General features: G+C 48.1%; 2 protein-coding genes and 1 long non-coding RNA gene across 7 annotated transcripts in view; all 3 read left to right on the forward strand.

The window, feature by feature from the left end:
• Positions 1 to 18,257, forward strand: part of LOC118301237 — a 1,055,945-nt gene that overhangs the window by 457,804 nt on the left and 579,884 nt on the right. The gene's annotated exons all lie outside the window — the stretch shown is intronic.
• On the forward strand, positions 541 to 10,142 carry LOC118300953 (ras-related protein Rap-2a). Its single transcript, XM_035625896.2, has 2 exons — positions 541 to 1,407; positions 8,923 to 10,142. The coding sequence occupies exons 1-2, from the start codon at positions 1,094 to 1,096 to the stop codon at positions 9,158 to 9,160; spliced, it is 552 nt and encodes a 183-aa protein (XP_035481789.1). The 5' UTR covers positions 541 to 1,093; the 3' UTR covers positions 9,161 to 10,142.
• mrpl39 (mitochondrial ribosomal protein L39) lies at positions 10,910 to 16,164 on the forward strand. The gene is made up of 10 exons (XM_035625885.2): positions 10,910 to 11,079; positions 11,549 to 11,755; positions 11,908 to 12,047; positions 12,250 to 12,349; positions 12,523 to 12,590; positions 12,761 to 12,873; positions 12,997 to 13,062; positions 13,209 to 13,362; positions 13,564 to 13,611; positions 15,977 to 16,164. The coding sequence occupies exons 1-10, from the start codon at positions 11,043 to 11,045 to the stop codon at positions 16,058 to 16,060; spliced, it is 1,017 nt and encodes a 338-aa protein (XP_035481778.1). The 5' UTR covers positions 10,910 to 11,042; the 3' UTR covers positions 16,061 to 16,164.

Raw genomic sequence — 18,257 nt, forward strand, 5'->3', positions numbered from 1 at the left:
TCTTCTGGTCTCTTTGCTCCTCTGGGACGTGGTCGAACTGAAAATATTTTGGTGTGGGGACAAAACCAAAACATCATCGTTGGAGTTATGGGAAAAAAACGATCTGCATTGTTTGTTTTTTTACCATTTCTTGGTACAAACAACTATGCGAAGAATCCATAAAAGAATCGACATATGAATCGATTTATGAAAACAATCGTTGGCAGCAGCCCTAAAGTTGTTATCATAACTCAAATGCTGATGTATATTACACATAAATGTATATATATATATTATTGTTTTTATTTTTATTTTTTATTATTATTGTTTTTATTTATTATTATTATTATTATTATTACATATATAGTTCACTGGTTGCATTCATTTTATTATCCTGTTCCCTACATGATGTCCAGCTTGAGGAGATTTCATTTTCAAATGTTGCCTTCTCCTCGTGATGGGGATGATTCTCCCCCCGCGCCCCTGCGCCCCCGCGCCCCTGCGCCCTGTGGCACTGATCACCTCCCATACGCCCTTCCAGGAAGTAGCAGCATCCAGCGGATGGATGCGCCAGTTCCAGAGGCGTGGATTCAGCAGCGGCGGCGGCGGCGGCGGCGGCAGGACGCTCCTCTTCCTCGGGACAAACGGGCTCTTTGCCTTCGAGTCTTCTGTACTGGACCGCGCCGGACCGAGGGAGGGAGGGAGGGGACACGCGGTTTGCGAGCCCCTCCGCTTCGTCCGTCGCCACATGCGATGAGACCGTGCCGCCCTGTCGTGTCTAATAATAGCCGATCCTGCTCGGACCACGCCGACGCCTTGTTGCATTATGGATGCCCCGGGGCCGGATAGCGTGGGAATCTGCCAGTAGAGGCTGTGGCCGCGCCGCGCGTCTCGGGGGCTACATGCTCCAGCAGCAGCAGCAGCATCCTCCTCATCCTCATCATCAGCCTCGGCTGTAGCCTGTGAGAGCATCTCGTCGAGCAACCCCCCCCAACCCCCCCTTTCTGCCGCGTCATGCCCGTAGTCTGAACCGTGCCGCGCCGCGCCGTGCGCCCCGGGGGACGCGTCGCGCTTAGCCGGACTCGGTTCCGCTGCATGCCGGAGCGCCGCCGCGATGCGCGAGTATAAGGTGGTGGTGCTGGGCAGCGGCGGCGTGGGCAAGTCCGCGCTCACCGTGCAGTTCGTCACCGGCACGTTCATCGAGAAGTACGACCCGACCATCGAGGACTTCTACCGCAAGGAGATCGAGGTGGACTCGTCGCCGTCCGTGCTGGAGATCCTCGACACGGCCGGCACCGAGCAGTTCGCCTCCATGCGGGACCTGTACATCAGGAACGGCCAGGGCTTCATCCTGGTCTACAGCCTGGTCAACCAGCAGAGTTTCCAGGACATCAAGCCCATGAGGGACCAGATCATCAGGGTCAAGAGGTGAGATCCGTGTGACAATGTCGTAAATGATCTGATAACCGACAGCAGGGGATTGGATGTGTGTTGGGCCCACACCTTGTACAGGACGAGATCCCACAAGTTGGCTGTGATGGCGAGGGACAAAGCTATAATCACTATAGCATGGCATAATAAAACAGTGAAATTAATTTAGGAGTACCACCTGGAACCTCTTAGGGGCCCCGGGAAGTTGGAAAGCACCAACATCTCTGTGAGACTGTTGTTGTTGTTGTTCCTTCCAACAAAGGGGAATGATGAACTCACATCCTCCCCGCTCCCTCGTCTTCCCCTCCCTCCTGTCGTGAGAAGCTCATCTGTTCCCCATAAGGGAGCCCAGCTGCGGCTCACCTGTCATACTGCGACCCCGCTGAACCCACCACTGCAGGGTTTGATACTCTCCGCCAACTCACTCGGGACGGCTTTGATCACTCACTTGCTGTCCAGCGCTCGACAGATCCGCTGCGCTCGCCTCACGACAGGGCGGGGGGTGAGGAAGGAGAGGCTGCGCTATTTCCTTCGTCTTTTGGTTTTTTAAAATTTGGACAAACGCAGGAGGACATTTCGCTTCAGGAATCACTCGTACCGAGGCAATTATTTATCCGATCTATGCAGCAGCTGCTATCCTAGATTTCAGTTTTTCGGAAGGATGCTATATAAATCTTATATCGGGACGTCCTGGACCTGATGGAGTCCGGTTTAAGACAGCAACTTTAAGTATTAGAGCGTCCGTTCCATTTTCTGTAAGGTTACAGATGAGCAAATGTGTTGGTTTCCCAAGAGGACATGTTGTACAGTTAGACACTTATATTTGTAATTTGAGCATTATTATAATTCATCCCTGTTGTTTCTTCAAGGCCCCAACAGTGGAGGACGTTCACGTCGACTATAGGGGAACATTTTAAGGGATCATTCAATGTTAGTACTTGGGAGAAAGTGCGGATCTGAAGTTTATGCAGATCTGAAGTTATTAATTGAGCATTTTTTCTCTCCTCGGTCACCGTGTTGCTCCGTTCAGACGTGTCTCTTTTGCAATTGGTCAGATTTCCATCGGTGAAGCGTCAACAGGGCCGTGGCGCCTCGCTGCATGTGGTCTTACAGTAATTCCTATCATTTGACGTGCATAGCGTTTGGTGCAGTGCTTCTCAGCTCCCTCCCCGGGAGTGAAGGGGGGGGGGCCTCACTCCCGTGTGGGCACCGACGTCACGGGCGGAGTGGAAGCAGGAGGGGAGAGCGCGTCACGGCTGACGAGGCGCGGCAGGGACGAATGCATGAGGGAACTCCTTTGAAATGAATAATACACCGATGGATGGAACCGGGCTCCGTCGCCGCCAGCCAGCCGCCGCCCGAGAGCAGCTTCCCACACTGCGCCAGCCGCCACTGTCCTCAAGTGTACATATATTTTTATATATATATATATATATATATAAAAATATATATAAATAATTCATACTTTTATTTCACACTGCTCTGCGTTTGGAGTAGGGACTATTTCTGTGTAGGTGCAAAGCTGCGAGGAAGTAAAATCCTCATCCTCTTTTACAGCGACCAGTAGATTGGTCTGATCATTGATGAGGCATCGGGTGTAGGTATAGATACAGATGCATATGGACCAATGCCACGTGTATAGCATGTGTGTGTGTGTACAGTTTATTTAAGAATAGCAAGAACAAAGCTCAGCGGGTCAGTTGCACACACACACACCCACACAGACTTGATTCTCTGGGTGCCCCGTCGTCGGCAGCACAATCAACTCCCCGGTGCCATTAGCCGCCTTCAGGAGATCCGCCTCCCTCCTCCCAAACATCCTGCTGATCCAGCAGCAGCAGCAGCAGCACAGAACCACACAGAGAGATACAGCATGTGCCCACTCACCAGAACTTAATGAGACTGTGTTGGGTTGGAAGCCAAGAAGACATCAGGCCTCCATTAGGGAATCCTATAAACCCGAATGCTTATGCAGGGCTCTTTGTGTGTGTGTGTGTGTGTGTGTGTGGGGGGGGGGGGGGGCATGAGAGAGCAGTGAGATCCTATATGTTATTGTGCTGTGTGTGTGTGTGTGTGTGTGGGGGGGGGGAGGGGGGGGGGCTCATTCAGCTGAACGAGAACAACTCTTGTCGTGCTGAAGTGATTTCTCTCCAATGTAACGAGTAGCAACAGGAACATGCGCGATACAGGCGGTTCGCACCACCAACATGCTTCGTCCGACAGAAGGACTGTCGAATATCGTTGTGTACTCGCATCTACTTTACCCTCCACATATGCCAGCGCCTCACGAACACCCCCCCCCCCATCGCTGTGTGAGTGGAAACAACATCATGGGCGTAACCCAGTAATCTGCGCACTTGCGTGTAAAAAAGGTTTAGGGGAGGGGAGGAAGCGGCCTTCCGAGCACCAGGGGCCACGTCTTCACGCTGCACCGATGCTGTGTCTAATGGCGGGAGGTGACCATCACGCGCCACTGGCCTGGGAGTCGGGGCGGAGGGATGGAGAAGAAAAAAACGACGTTCCCCAGGGGGACGGAGCAACTTCCTGACCTCGGGCTTTTAGTGTTGGCCATCGGGACGACGGAGGGAGTTGTTAAAAATGTGCCCCCCCCCCCCCCAGTAAAGTGCTCATTGTTGGTGTGTAAAGTGCTCGGGCTAAACATATTTACTGCACTCGGTGTTTTCACCCTTAAACACATTCACAACTGACTTGGAGCTGTGGGCAGATACATCTGAACACACAGAGTCAGAGTTACTTTCAACCCCGTGCGGTCTTTTTCTTAATTTCTAGCTCGGTAATCGTCCTGCAAACGGACGTATTCACGTACCCCTGAGGACGGGATAAAAAGGAGCGCTTGGCCTCGATCCGTATCTGGGGCTTTCCCCACATCGAGATCCTTGTCTCTTTCAGATTCCAGATCCCCGGTGGAACGTTTACAGCGTGACAGCATTGGTCAGAAATGTACTTTTGGTGAGACAGGATGTTGACGGGAGTTTGCTGCCGAGGACCGGCGTGTTTGTGTTTTTTCCGCACGCCACTGTACATCATCAGTGCAGCAGTCTCTCCAGTCTCCAGACGTGCAGAGATAATTCTTTCATCTCTTTTTCAGTTGACACAACAGAAGTGGGAGTCTCTGACCACCAGCAATGCTATAGAGCCATTGTGGGGGTTTATTTGGGGGGATCCAACGTACAACTTGGACACGCGTCCCCGTCGTTCCGTTGCGCGCCATTCCACCGACCGACGGTTGGCGGCGACGATGTGGCGAGAGGCGGAAGCAAACTGTCAGGAAGGAGAATAATTCACGATTTTTGAAATATTAAAACAATCTGCTTTGCAGCGTTTGGATGAGTGATGAAAAAAGCGCCCTTTTAGCTTTTCAGGGACAGTGACCGTAGTTTCCTTTGTTGACGAGAAGAGAGTCCACGGGATACGTTCAAGTTCGACTGTTCATTGGAACCACTTTGGGATGGATGTGCCACTCGGAGTAAAAACTGAAAGACGAGTCCCACGGTGATAAAGCAGAATGTGGCATTTCCCGTGAACCTGCACTTCCAGACTGGTGAACACATCAGAGGGGAGCATTCGGACCATTGATAACACTCAAAGTTTCCTCACAATCGCTTCTGAGATTCAAAAGTACAAACATCACCTCTTCATTTCTCACTCTCGATCGCCTTCGGTTTCACTTCTCAGAACGAGGACGGAACCCCCCCCCCCCGTACGCCGTATCCGCTTGTATCCGAAAAGATGGCTGCACCGTTAAAGATGTGAATGCAGCTCAGGGTTTCGTCATTCAAAAATTTGAAAAAAGGACTCTGAGGACCTTCTCCATCTGCTGTGCAGGCCCCTTCCCTTTGTCTGTTAATCACTGGAATGTTTGCTGTGTCGCTTTCTCCCTTCCTTCCCTAATGTCGCCCGTATTGCCGAGACGCCTCCGAAACACCGAGCTGTTAAAAAAGCTCTGTTCTCCAGCAGTAAACACCCCCCGGGGGGTTCCACACACACACACACACACACACACACACACACACACACACACACACACACACACATAGGTTCTGTGATTCCTCTGTCCTGGTCCCCGCAGCAGTAACACGCGCCGAAGCTTTTGTCACAAAGTGTTGACTGATAATTAAGAGCAGATGCAGAGAGCAAGGGAGGCGGCTTGCAGGGCCGGAGATGCCTGACTGTTCTTTTTGGTAATTTGTGTGTGTGTGTGTGTGTGTGTGTGTGTGTGTGTGTGTGTGTGTGTGTGTGTGTGTGTGTGTGTGTGTGTGTGTGTGTGTGTGTGTGTGTGTGTGTGTGTGTGTGTGTGTGTGTGTTTATCGTTGCTGTGGGGCTCGTGAAAACAGGTAAGTGAAGTCACCGTGGCATTTTAACACAGCAGGGAGCATTAATAAGGCTGTAGTACCCCGAGGGAGGAGTGGAAAATGTAGAGTCCTGTAAACACTGATTGTGTGTGTGTGTGTGTGTGTGTACGTGCGTGTGTGTGGGAGGGTTTGTGTGTTTGCGTTTTCTTTCCCCCCCACAACAGCTGGAATACCCCCCCCCCCCCCCGGAGGCAAACGACAGCAACCAGTGTTGCGTGTGTTTCAGGGGTCAGACGTAGGCCACACGAGCTGAAGTTATTTTTCCACGTGCAGCGCGAGGACGCGAGCGGTTCTTTGGGACCTGTGGCATTTTTCTCACAAGCTGAGGTGTGAGTTCAAAGAACCGCAGCATTCTGCAGTGTGTGTGTGTGTGTGTGTGTGTGTGTGTGTGTGTGTGTGTGTGTGTGTGTGTGTGTGTGTGAGTCCCGTAGCCGAGAGCACGTGGGCCGCATTCCGTTTTTTCTTCTTTTCTATTTTTTACAGCAACATTTTACAAATCACCGTGGATTTCTAATATCCATATCTCCGTATAAGCTCGTAAAGCTGTCGGGCCACCTGCTGTTTTCCTGTTCCATAAATCTAATGCGCCTTCTCTCCCACTGCATTTTGAAAAGGAAAAATGGAAAAAAGAAATCTGCATATTCATGCAGCCGGTAGTTTCAGCCAAGCCATCCAAACACAGTCCGAGTGCAAGATGATAGTTCCCATAATGCACGGCTGCCGGCTCTGTTGTTGGACCGGGGACAAGTCGGAAATGTTTGTGTGCAGTAAGAACACCACAGGCAGCGTATAATAAAAATGTTTTTATTAAAAAGTTGACAAAGTGTGAAAAACAATGTAAAAAAAAAAGAAAAGAAAGAAAGCATGATGTTCATTTTGTAAATTTAAGTCTCATTTAGAGAAATAGACGATAAAGCACAGAAGCTATTGGGGGCGTGGATACAGCGTGATTGGCAGCTCGTACACTCCAATAGGTGCAGGTCGCAGGTGTGCTCAGTCAGGCCACACCCACCTGCTCCACCAAACATGGCTACTTGTGTTTGTTTGTTTTGTGAAAGATGGCGCTGGTCAAAATGCTAAACCTCGAGGTTTCAACACCGACGGGCGACGTCACGGTGCGTCGCCACCTGGTTATTATCTCAGTCTCCGCTGTCTTGACTGACATATTCTCCGATGATACGTGATATCGGGCCTGCAAACCCCCTCCCCCGGGGGGGCAACTTTTCCCTCCACGCTCTTCGTTGAGCTGCAATTTCAGTTTCTGTCCCCAGCTGGCGAGCAGGGGGGGAGGAGAGACCTGGGGGGGGGGTCTTTCGGCGCTGCAACGAACAACAATCTCCGTACTAAACTCCCAGCCCCGCCCCGGAGATGCTGGCTCTCCCGGTGTCTTTGTAGTTATATATAGAGTTTCTCCTGCGAGGCTGTCACATTGCATTTGTCTTGCGTATCGTCGCTCTCCTTGTTCACACTTCACACCCTCTCGTCTCCAGCTTTTTCCAAACACAAACACACACACACACACACGCACACACGCACACACACACACACACAGGCCACATGCGAGCTGCTTGTGTGTGTGTGTGTGTGTGTGTGTGTGTTGTGCAGTGGGTGGGAAATGTCAAGCGGCAGGGAAGTCTCTGGCATTTATGGGGGTTTTATCTGCCCGACAGTCCTGGAAGCGTTTGTCCACCAATTAGCGCATGAGTTCGCTCACCGTCATTTTCAAGCATTTGCGCTTCTTCCGGGACGTTTTTTCCCTCTCGAGGGGGGGGTCAGAGGTCAAGCTCCCTCGGAACTTCTTGGAGATTCTCAAGGACACTTGAGCAGGTCTCTTCACACCGGGGTGTATCCCGCTACAGGACGCCCCCCCCCCCCCCTGCGCTCATTTCTCCACCCCTCTGCTGCTGCCTGCACTCATGGCCTCCCGCAGCTCTCCGGCCCTCTGCTGCTCGCCAGCTCGCTCTCTCTCCTCCACGCCTCGGTTCTGCTCCCCGGTCGAGCGGCGTGGCAGCGGGCCACCAATTTGCAGGGGCCTCAGAAATGCACTTACGAATGACTGATGGTATGGAGGCCTGTTAGGTGGTCTTTGCCTATTTACCTGTGGCTTGGAATATTTACAGTATATACCCCTCTGTAATCGACATTCTAGAAAGCATATAGAAGTGTCCGACTGGGATGAAGCATGTTGCGCTGAACAAAGTGGGATCTGGATTTCCTCTACTGTACAGTAATGTACGAGCAGCTGTGTTTGTACGGAAGTAACCTTTGTGCACCTACACGTTTCTGAGACAGTCGTATGGCACCTTCCACTCTTCTGAAAAGGCTTTTGGAACCCGGCTGACGTTGGGTGATGAAGTCCGCCTTGCAGTCGGCATTCCGGTTTATCCCAAATGGGTTTGATGGGTTTGAGATTTTGGGATAAAGCTCTCTATGTCCTCAATACGAAGTAGAAAAAGTAATTGTTTCCGAGGCACGAGGGCCAATGTTCATGTCCTCCCATGTGAGAGCAGCGCATTAGCTTTATTCAATTATTCAATAACCTGTTCCATTACTCTCTCCCTCCAGCCTGGTTTCCTTGTATTGATGGAGGAGGAGGACCGGGATCGCCAGCCACACGCTGGAAAGGGGTCGGGGGAGAAAGCTTCTTGATCGGTTCAGACGCGCTCGCCGCACGATAGGAACGATGCAAAGTGCAGAGAGCTAATGATTTTCGAAACAAGAATTGGAAGGCATTAAATGTACAGCTCGCATGCCATGCTACGGCATAATGTATTCAGGAATAAATAGAGCATTCAAAAGAGGCTGTTCTTTTTAGTTTTTCTAATGGGACCGCCTACTGATATTAGACACCCGGGTAGTGAGGGCGGCCTCCTGGGAAGCTGGAACTGAGCGTAGCTGTGTTTATCCCTCTCCTCTCCATTGTGCATTGTTCAAAATCCATTATTGTTTCAGCATCTAACAAACACAGTATGTAGGCCAACAATGCACACACACACACACGCGCACACTGAGTTTCTCCCTCTGGTTTTCTCCTTTAGATATCAGGAAGTTCCCGTAGTTTTGCAGCAAAAGCACACGCGGCCGGGGAGATACGGCGGCAGCACAATTCAAAAAACTCTCCTGTCCTCGTTCTTTCCAGGTACCAGCAGGTGCCGGTGGTGCTGGTGGGCAACAAGGTGGACCTGGAGGAGGAGAGGGAGGTGTCGCCCAGCGAGGGCCAGGCGCTGGCCGAGGACTGGGGCTGCCCCTTCATGGAGACGTCGGCCAAGAGCAAGACCATGGTGGACGAGCTCTTCGCCGAGATCGTCCGGCAGATGGACTTCTGCCCTCTGCCGGACCGGAGAGAGGCCTGCTGCCCCGCCTGCAGCATACAGTAGCGGCCGATCAGTCCGCGGGAGGGGGGTGGTGATGGATGGGACGACAAGAGGGACTGGGAATGCAAATGAATTTGCGTGAGATGGACTGAAGTTGGAGGGGTTCGAAGCAGACACCCACTCTCTTGCGTTCAGCATTTGCACGCTGCTTTCTGTGTCCAGCAGTAGGGAGATCACGTAGCAGAAGTAGCCAGTGCAGGTCGAGGAAAAATAACATTTCGTCATTCATGAGTCCCCCTTGAAGGAAAACAGAACGACAACAACACTTGACCTCCCACATCCATCACCATCCTCTTTGGTTTACCAGATTGAATTTATCAGGGTTTCCCAAAGGCAGCACGGTGCCAAAACCATCTTAAAAAAAGCCATTGATAGAGAGGATCATAGTGCTCAATGCCTTTGGGAAACCAGCCATAGGTTGTGAGCAGGGACGGCCCTGTTTCTTTCTTCTTGCTTGTGTTTTTCTTTTTGCACCCCTGAGACTCTTTTTTTCTTCTTTTTTTCGACGGTGCAAGAACAATCACCGAGTTATCTAAAGGGGGATGTCACCACAAGGACGGTGGTCATATACAAGCAGGCCCGCCTAACTATGAATGAATGAACAGATGAACGAATGTCTATAAAAAGGAAACAGCACCTTTGGGGGAAATTCGTCGGGAAGATCCCAAATGTTGACATACTGTGGAGGATGCGTGCATGACGTTGTACTGTCGCACTGACATTGAGTACAATCAATCTCACCCAAAGAGACGAGCATCAGTCAACCGACCGACCGGTCAGTCAGTCAGTCAGTCAATCAGTCATAACCATGTACGGACAGTCCTCTTTACACTTTACAGTTGATACAAATGCCTTGTTACATTGTATGGAGTGAACATCGGTGTCAGTGTGTCGTCCGTTTATCTTAAATCACATCGGAAATGTTTGTGGGTTCAACGTGAGAAACACATATTTTCAACAACAAAAAATAAATCTTTATGCACAACTTTGTCACGCGTGTTTTTTATTGTCGAGGTCACTCTCTGAGAACCTTGTCGTGGGGGATGAGGAGCCTTTTATATTTTCCACATAATTATTCATATGGAGTCACCGCTCTCATTTCACTTTAACCTCCAGAGGTGGTGAGGCCCGTGGTGAATAAAGCCTTTCAGCTTTTGTTACTTAGCGGTTAATCTGGCTCCATCTCGGGCCTGCGTCGAGTTGATTTACGATGTTTTGGTCCTGCGGCTGTGTTTCCCCTGGCCCTGGGAGTCCTGCAGCTCCTGCTTCTTACCATTAGTGCCAACACTTACTGCTGATTCTGGTCCAAAAAAAGAAAAGAAAAAAATCCAAAAAGCATTCGTCAAATTCTGAATGCCATTAGAGCCCATTAGAGTATGAAACTGAGGATGTATGAGGCTCCGGAGCCAAGAGCCTCAACTTTGGATTCAGCACAAGAGCAACAGTCTTTCGACAGTTATGAAAGAAACAGTGAGATGATTAAGAAATAAATGGCGGAAGGATGTCATAAATATAAAAAGAAAAGTTTCTGAAAGTGCATTAGCAATATTATAGCGAAAGTTTTATGTGAAATTATTGTCTGTCTGGATGGAAAATGTATTTATACAGATCATTAAAAAAAGAAAGATTTACTGCAGGTTTATATAAGCCTCATTGAAATGAATACCAACAGCGACACCTGCTGTCACAAACTACAATCGCAGTTCACTTTTCTAGGTCACGTGGAACCCTTTTCCTCTCTGGGTTTAATTCCTACCCGGACCTAAATATACGTTGCACACGAAATAGGCATGGCGTCCTTCAGACGCTGGAGTTTGTAAATTACATTTATACATTCGACGTCTGTCTATTTCAACTTTATTTTTTTTTTAAAATATCTGTCACGATGGCGACGAGGACCGTGTGTCAACTTCTCCAGCGCCGTAAGTAGCCGCGATCTAACGGTGACAGCGTCGCGTCATAGCATGTGAGCTAGCGAAGGTTGTAGTGTCAGCTTGTAGCTTCACATCGCATCTGTGTGGATAAAAATATATGTGCAACTAAGAGACGGCATTATATATGATTAGGGTATATAAATTCTTTTTTTTCTGTAACTGACATTGATAAGTTAGCACCCTGCGATCGGCTGCTTCATATCTCCAAAGCTTTGTCGCATATGTTCAGTGTAAAAATACCAAAAATGGCCTACAATTCCCACAATGCAACTCGGGCTCTTGTTTGGTGCCTGCATCTTTGAAACCCCACAGCTTAAAGTTTGAAACACAGACTTTCTGTTTTGAATGACCCTGTTTACATATGTGCTCCTTAAAGTTAAGCAAAAGGTTTGAGCCTGAATGTATTTCTTGAAGAAAATGTAATGTCAACACATTAGTCTTTTCCCCCCACCCGAAGGATATGCTTCTACTGCGGCGGCCGTGCGTCCACCAGCTGCCGAAGTCCGCAACCAGCGCAACGCCGTCTTCGCCAGAGAGCAGGCCAGGCAGAGAGCTCTGTACCCGCGCGTCGAGAAGATCGAGGTGTCCGTGCGGGGCCCGGGGCTCGATGGTACGCTGCTCATCATGAACCGAGGGATGTCCACGCCACTGAGCTGTGCCCGACGTGAGTTAACGGGAGCCTGCGGGGGCCTGAGCCGTCCCCTGAGTCTTTAAACCTTTACTGTAATCATTTTAAAAGTCTAGTCAGGTCTTCTGAAATAAACAATCTTCAATCTGTGAGAAAAAATATTAATTTCTCTCCTCTGTTTCCCTCAGACTTGACGGAGCATCATGTGACTAACTCGGCTCTGGCCCTGGTCGACGGGGAACTCTGGCCTCTCCACCAGCCCCTCACCAACTCCTGCTCACTTACCCTGCTCACATTTAAAGACAGCGACCCAACAATGGTCAACCAGGTACTTTTTACAACAAAATCAATATTTTATTCAATAGATTTTCTGATTGTTTATTTTTAATATGTTTGTTTTTATACTGTCCGGTTTAAATTTCTATATACATGCAAGATATCGACTTCTTGCTCGGTCCATACTGTATTAACTCCTTGTTGACTCAGATGTCGCACGAAAGAGTAAATGTCCTCTCGTCTCGTCCTTCCAGGCGTACTGGCGTTCCTGTGCTGCCATGTTGGGTCAGGTGCTGGAGGCGGCCTTCAAGGACAACTACACTGTGGAGCTGCTCAGCCCACCAGAGGTGCCAGGTAACGAAGCTGCTCTTCATGTCAGTCCAGAAGAATTAGTTTTTGCTTATATCAGTGAGGATCCTTTGCCAGGACCTTTATTTTTTTTACAGACTTTACATAATTCCCTGGAAGTTTGTATTTATTTATTTATTCCTACTGAATTGTCTTCCACTTCACGTAATTCCCTGCAGTCACTTTAGGAGCCTTCTGCTGTGACGTGGCACTTGACCCTCAGCTGGATTCATGGACTCCATCTGAGGTGTGTATGTGTGTGTGTATATGTGTGGTCAAACATACAGTAAATCTTTTGCAGCTGTTACTGAGCTTCTTTTTTTCATCTACTGTCTAAACAACACAAACGGGGGAGCTTAAGTCAACTTGACTTGTGTTGGTTGTGATTCCATTTTCTCTCCGTCTTCACCTCTCCAGGAGACGCTGCGCTCCCTGACCCGAGGCGCCCTGCAGCTGATCCACCAGGACCTGCCCTGGGAGCCTCTGGAGGTGGTGCCCTCGGTGGCGCTGGAGGTCTTCTCACACAGCAGGTAAACTCACCCCTGATACTCCTACATCGCTAACTCAACGATTTTGTCTTTGTCTTCTTCATTCTTCCACACTTGTATCCTCTTATCCACCCAGTGACAACTGCTGTCTTCTGTCTGTCCCAGGTTTAAACAGGAGGAGGTGGAACAGAAGGCAGCACAGAATCCCAAAGGCACAGTGATGCTGTACAGGTGATATAACATGCATAGTTCTGCCCACATATTTCCAATGCAGTGTCAGCTCCTCGTCACATTCACGCACATCTGAAGAAGTGTACGGATTTTAGTGCATCTTTCACGAACCTCTCATAACCAGATACCTTTTTGCTTTTATGTAGATGCGGTGACCATGTGCTGCTGAGTGGGGGCCCTCTAGTGGCCAGGACCGGCCTGTGTTCCCAGTTCGAGGTGACGGCGCTCCACAGTCTGGGACAGGGACCCTGGGGCCTCCACCGCCGAGCCCAGGGCGTCTCCTTGCCTCTGCAGCTTCCGGTAGGGACATTTGGAATATGGACCAGTGATTCTTTTATAGACTGTGATGGTTTTCTTGAGATTTTTAGTACAAAATCTATTACCATGAAGTAGAAAAGGTGTCATGACATTTAATCGCCCTAATGTCAAATTCTGTCTGAAGGATGAGGTGCAGTAAAAGTGTTTTTATTGGCGTGTCACGTTTCCTTGTTCTCTCTGCAGGCTCACCACATGGTCTGGAGGAAACTGAGGCAGCGGGCAGAGAAACTGGTAAGAACAACAAATGTCCACCTGACACATTCCTCCCATAGCAGTGATATTAAAGCTGAAGCTCACAGGAGGAGGAGGAGCTGTTAGTGTTTTTTGGGGCCATTGATCTAGAGTCCAGAGGCTGGAGACTGTGCTCCACATTGAGCCGCTCTCGCTCCCTCGCAGCTGCCGCCATCACTTTGACAAAGTAGCCAGAGGTTAGATTTAACACGGCTTTTTTTATGGCTTTTTCATTTATATTTTGGCAAAGAAACGGGGGAGAGGGAGATTCAGCGTGCTTTTAGTCTCCAGGAAAAAGCAGCTCTCACTCTCCTCATGAAGGACAAAGACACAAACACTAAGTCAAGATCCAAAGGAGTATTTTTAAACCCCTGCAGGTTCAAGACTCTTTTTCTAGATGTTGAAGATCTGATGCAAATTCGAATCGTCTCTGTCTGAGTAAAACCAAGGTGGATAAATTCTTCTAATTCAAACTAGGCTAAAATGTTTTGCTGCAGTGTTTCTGGCGTTCTCTGAGCATCACTGATTGCGTAATGAGAAAAAAAAAGATGTACTCATTAATAGACACACTTTATTTGGCAACTGATGACATACTGTGCTCTGTGGCCTACATTTTATTTTCAGATGTTTTCGGTTATTTAGGGAATTGAAGTAGCACTTTATTTAAGATGGAAGTATGAAGCGTCGCAGTTGGACCGAGATGAAAAACGAGAGGAATTTTTTGGACCGAGTCTTTCTGGCGTTTTTACAAGCTCAGGATTTAGCATGCAGAGCTGCTCCGAGGGGGCCGGCTGGACACGGGTTTAATGGTCTGAGAGGACGCGTCTATATCACCACCTGACACAGTGACGTGTTCTGTGTTAGGTGCATATGAAGTGTTATAGATGGATAGAGGGCAATCGTCGTGTCCTTTTTTGTCCCGCGTGTTTACAGAGCGTCGGTAGCACTGATCAGGAGAGGAGACGGACGTAGGAACAGTTTGAAGGGCAGTCACTCAGCAGGAGGCAAACCAACGCCGATGCTCGTACTTTCCTTCGGCACCTCAGAGTTACAGATCATTCGTACTCACAGGAAAACAGTCATTCAGTCTGTAAATCCACAGGACGCCGGTTTGTCCTGTCACGTTGAGGGTTCGCAGGTAAATGTCTGTCACGCCTTCCATGTGGCAACAAGCGAAATTGTGAGAGACGTCACACTACAGCAGCAAACAGCCAGAAGGAGACGCATTGTTGGTGAACGTCCCGGGATCTGTTCTTATGTCAACTCATTTTTGTTCTGTTTACACCAAAAAAGGCTTCAACATGTGTGGTAATACTTTCAGATTAGTGCCCGAGAACAGTGCAGTTATTAAGTATGTATGAGTTTTTGGGGCCCTAAAGAAAAAAAGCATTTGACATTCTCCTAATGCAACCCTTTTTTATTTTTACTTTAAAAAAAGTAGTATTACAAAAGAGTTTGTATATTAATATTTCTTGTGTGTTATCTTCTCTGTGCTGCCATCGAGATAAAGTCTCTGTATAAAAGAAGAGAGCGAGTTTGTCTGAAGTCAAAATAGTCAGAGATGATACAAGTTTATAAAGTATAACTCTGGTTATACTTATAAGTTTTTAATATACAATATAGGTCAAAATTGAACCATGCACAGTCTGTTAACTGTTAGAATTATACAGTTTTCAAATGTAAAAGAAAATGAATGAATATATTTTTGAATATTTTAGCACAGCTGGGTTTTGAGTAATAAAATATTCAATTTTTCTGGAAAAAATACTTACATAAAGTATTTGTTGCCTAAATTGATGTAAGAGTTTAAAAAAATGAAGTGAACAAATCACAGTCTAATACAGTTTTGTACATTAGCTCTACAAAATAGACAATTGTAAATAAAAAATTTTTTTTAGAAAAGTTGTTGATTCAGCTTTTATATTTTTATTTTATGTTAAAATTTGTATATTATATATTACACAGTAGAATGTTTAGTTTTGTTGTATTTTAAATTTCGTCCAACGCCTGTGTGTGTGTGTATGTCGGCGTACAGAACTCCCCAGAAGCAGGTTGATCAAAGCGGCGATGCGAGGGCGTGGGCGAGGACGTGGGCGGCAGCGCGCGTGAGCCGGCTGCAGACAGTGGGGAGGTTCGTCCCCCGTCTGCCTCCAGCTGGCGCTCAAACACAACCGCCCACGCTGCACACGGGAGCGTTGTTGCCCCCACACCCCTCCACTGTAACACCTCAGTGGGGGTCACTTCTGCTTCTCTGCCAGTGCGTTGTTTGGCTACATGAAGATGTCTGAGAGAGGACGTCGTGATCATTGAGCAACTGTTAAAATAATCATAAACGAGTGGCGTTTTCTTCTTTTTCCCCGTTCAGGTGGAGGTGCCGAGACCTGAGGAAGCGACTCCACCCTCTCTTCCCGACTCCGCCTCCGACCAGCCAGCAACGACCTCTGTGTAACCTTCCCACGCACACATACACACTCTTGACATGTATCTGATTATGTTATTTGTCCAATAAATGTGTCCCAACCATCTCTTTTCAATTAAAAGATTAAAATTAAAGTCATTGTTGTTGAATCCCCTCGTCGTACAAAAAGATTTTAACACTTCCCGGTGCTGCCTGGGTCTAGAGCTGTTCAGCTGATTGTGTGTGTGTGTGTGTGTAGGAGTGAGCGAGAAGAGAAAACTGTAAGTGTGTGTGTGTTTGTGTGTGTGTCAGCAGTTTGCATTACAAAAACAGCGGCGCGTGTGTTGGCTGAAGGTCAGGTGGCGGCGGCGCAGCTGTTGTGTCTATCGCTCGTCAAACAGGTGGCCCTCAATCCCCAGAGTGTGTTGGGAGGCGAGTGTGTGAGAAAGTGTGTGTGAGGGTTCCAGGTTGCTTTTCCCTTTTCACTTTTCTTTTCTCTCCCCCGGTTTCGAGGCGTTTTTGACGACACTCTCTCTCACATGTCCGGTGAACCGAGATGCTGTAACTTTGAATCACAGGCTCAAATAGTTTGGTAGCACTATCTCATAAGCGTCCTTATTATTGCTCAAAGGCGCTTTCTGAATGAGTCACGAGTCATCGGAAAGAGAAGCTGTTAGTGTTTCATCGTTAACGTCGATCCTCTGCTCACGACGTTAATAATGATAGTTTAGTAGGCGACAAACATTCGTGTCAGCGTGCAGCTGGTCAAAGGCAACTGCTGATGTTTCATCACCGATGACACACGAAGACAATTTAGCCGCTCCAACAGACTTTTTCCTCCCCTCCCCCACGTGTGTATTCCACGTCCCTGTTTGACACCCGAGCCTTAACTCGTCCGAAGGTCTTTGGACGAACACGAAGTGTGACGCAAACGTCCTTTTTTTTTTTTTTTAACGTAGCAGCGTTCAAACGCCATCCCTCAGGATAGAAAAGTTGGCCGCTATGCAGCTGTTTCTCCCACTCGACGCCCCTCTACCACCACTACCCCCACCCCAGCCCAACACACTCACCGTGTGTGAGACACACCCAAACACACATGGCTCAGACTTCCCAGCAGGACACACCACCAGCTCCAGTTGAGAATGTTTGAATCAGTGCCCTGAATTTCCTGGCCGCTGCTGAGATTCAGAGATGTGCAGCGATGACTGTTGTTCCCGTGACGACGACGACGACGCTGCTGCTGCTCCAACATGATTACATTTGAATAGCTACTAAAACACTGGAATAATGCATTTCCTGGAAATTAATTCATAATGCCTTTCTGTTCTAAGTGTTAGATTAAAGAGCTGACGCAGCTCGAGGCTCCACGGTGGATTCACCCTAGAGGTTCCCTCCCCTTTTTTTTTTTTTTTTACTTCCTTTCATACTGGAAGCAGTGGAAAAATATTTGTCTGGTCTTGAGTTTTAATGTTGTTAATGAAATCTGTTAATCTGAAATCTCCGACACTTACCTGGTCAACAGTCATCGATCTGCAGGACTCGGGTTGATGAAACAGGACGCGGTTTTGTTTTTTTTTCGCTTAATGATTCTGTCCCAATCAGAGCGCAGCATCTTACTGTCAACGATTATTTGTTTTACATTTTATTAATGGATATGTAGCCCCCACAAATAAATCAATACCTCCATTGAAATTAATAAGCCCTCGATAGGATCCACCCCAAAAAAAACATTACCACAATATTGCTTCCCTCTGGTTATTATCCGCTAACGGGCCGGTTTTGATATGACATCATAGGAGCTTCTTTCTCCAGATACAATAACAATTTCTATAGTTGTCATTGGTCTCCAGCGTGTTCTGATATCTAGAGGAAGATCAGGCACCGAACCTTTGCCTTGAGACAGAAGTGGTGATGGGGTCAAATGGGTCAAAGACGTTTTGCACACCTGGCAACCCAAAACTTTGGTCTTATCAGAATAGCTAATAACTATAATCTATAAAGCATTAATACGTGATTCATCCTTTTAATAAAGACACTCATTACAAGTGGCTACGAAGGGAAGTCTATCAGGGAAGTTTGGGATACTATGCTGTTACATGGATTCAGTCCCCACATGGGTTTTGTCACCAGACTGTCTGTGTGGAGGGACACGTGGACGTCAAACTCCAGATTCCGCGTAAAAAAAAACCCATATTCAGACTCAACTCCGGGGTCAACCCGGGTCCCACCCTCCGCCTGAGTGAGGTAT

This window comes from Scophthalmus maximus, chromosome 1 (genome assembly GCF_022379125.1).
Source record: "Scophthalmus maximus strain ysfricsl-2021 chromosome 1, ASM2237912v1, whole genome shotgun sequence".
NCBI classification, from domain to species: Eukaryota; Metazoa; Chordata; class Actinopteri; order Pleuronectiformes; family Scophthalmidae; genus Scophthalmus; species Scophthalmus maximus.

Coding starts and splice junctions, on each gene's coding strand:
- LOC118300953 (XM_035625896.2), top strand. CDS start 1,094: ATGCGCGAGTATAAGGTGGTGGTGCTGGGCAGCGGCGGCGTGGGCAAG. Junction 1,408..8,922: donor CAGATCATCAGGGTCAAGAG/GTGAGATCCGTG, acceptor CGTTCTTTCCAG/GTACCAGCAGGTGCCGGTGG.
- mrpl39 (XM_035625885.2), top strand. CDS start 11,043: ATGGCGACGAGGACCGTGTGTCAACTTCTCCAGCGCC. Junction 11,756..11,907: donor GCCACTGAGCTGTGCCCGAC/GTGAGTTAACGG, acceptor TGTTTCCCTCAG/ACTTGACGGAGCATCATGTG. Junction 13,063..13,208: donor GGCACAGTGATGCTGTACAG/GTGATATAACAT, acceptor GCTTTTATGTAG/ATGCGGTGACCATGTGCTGC.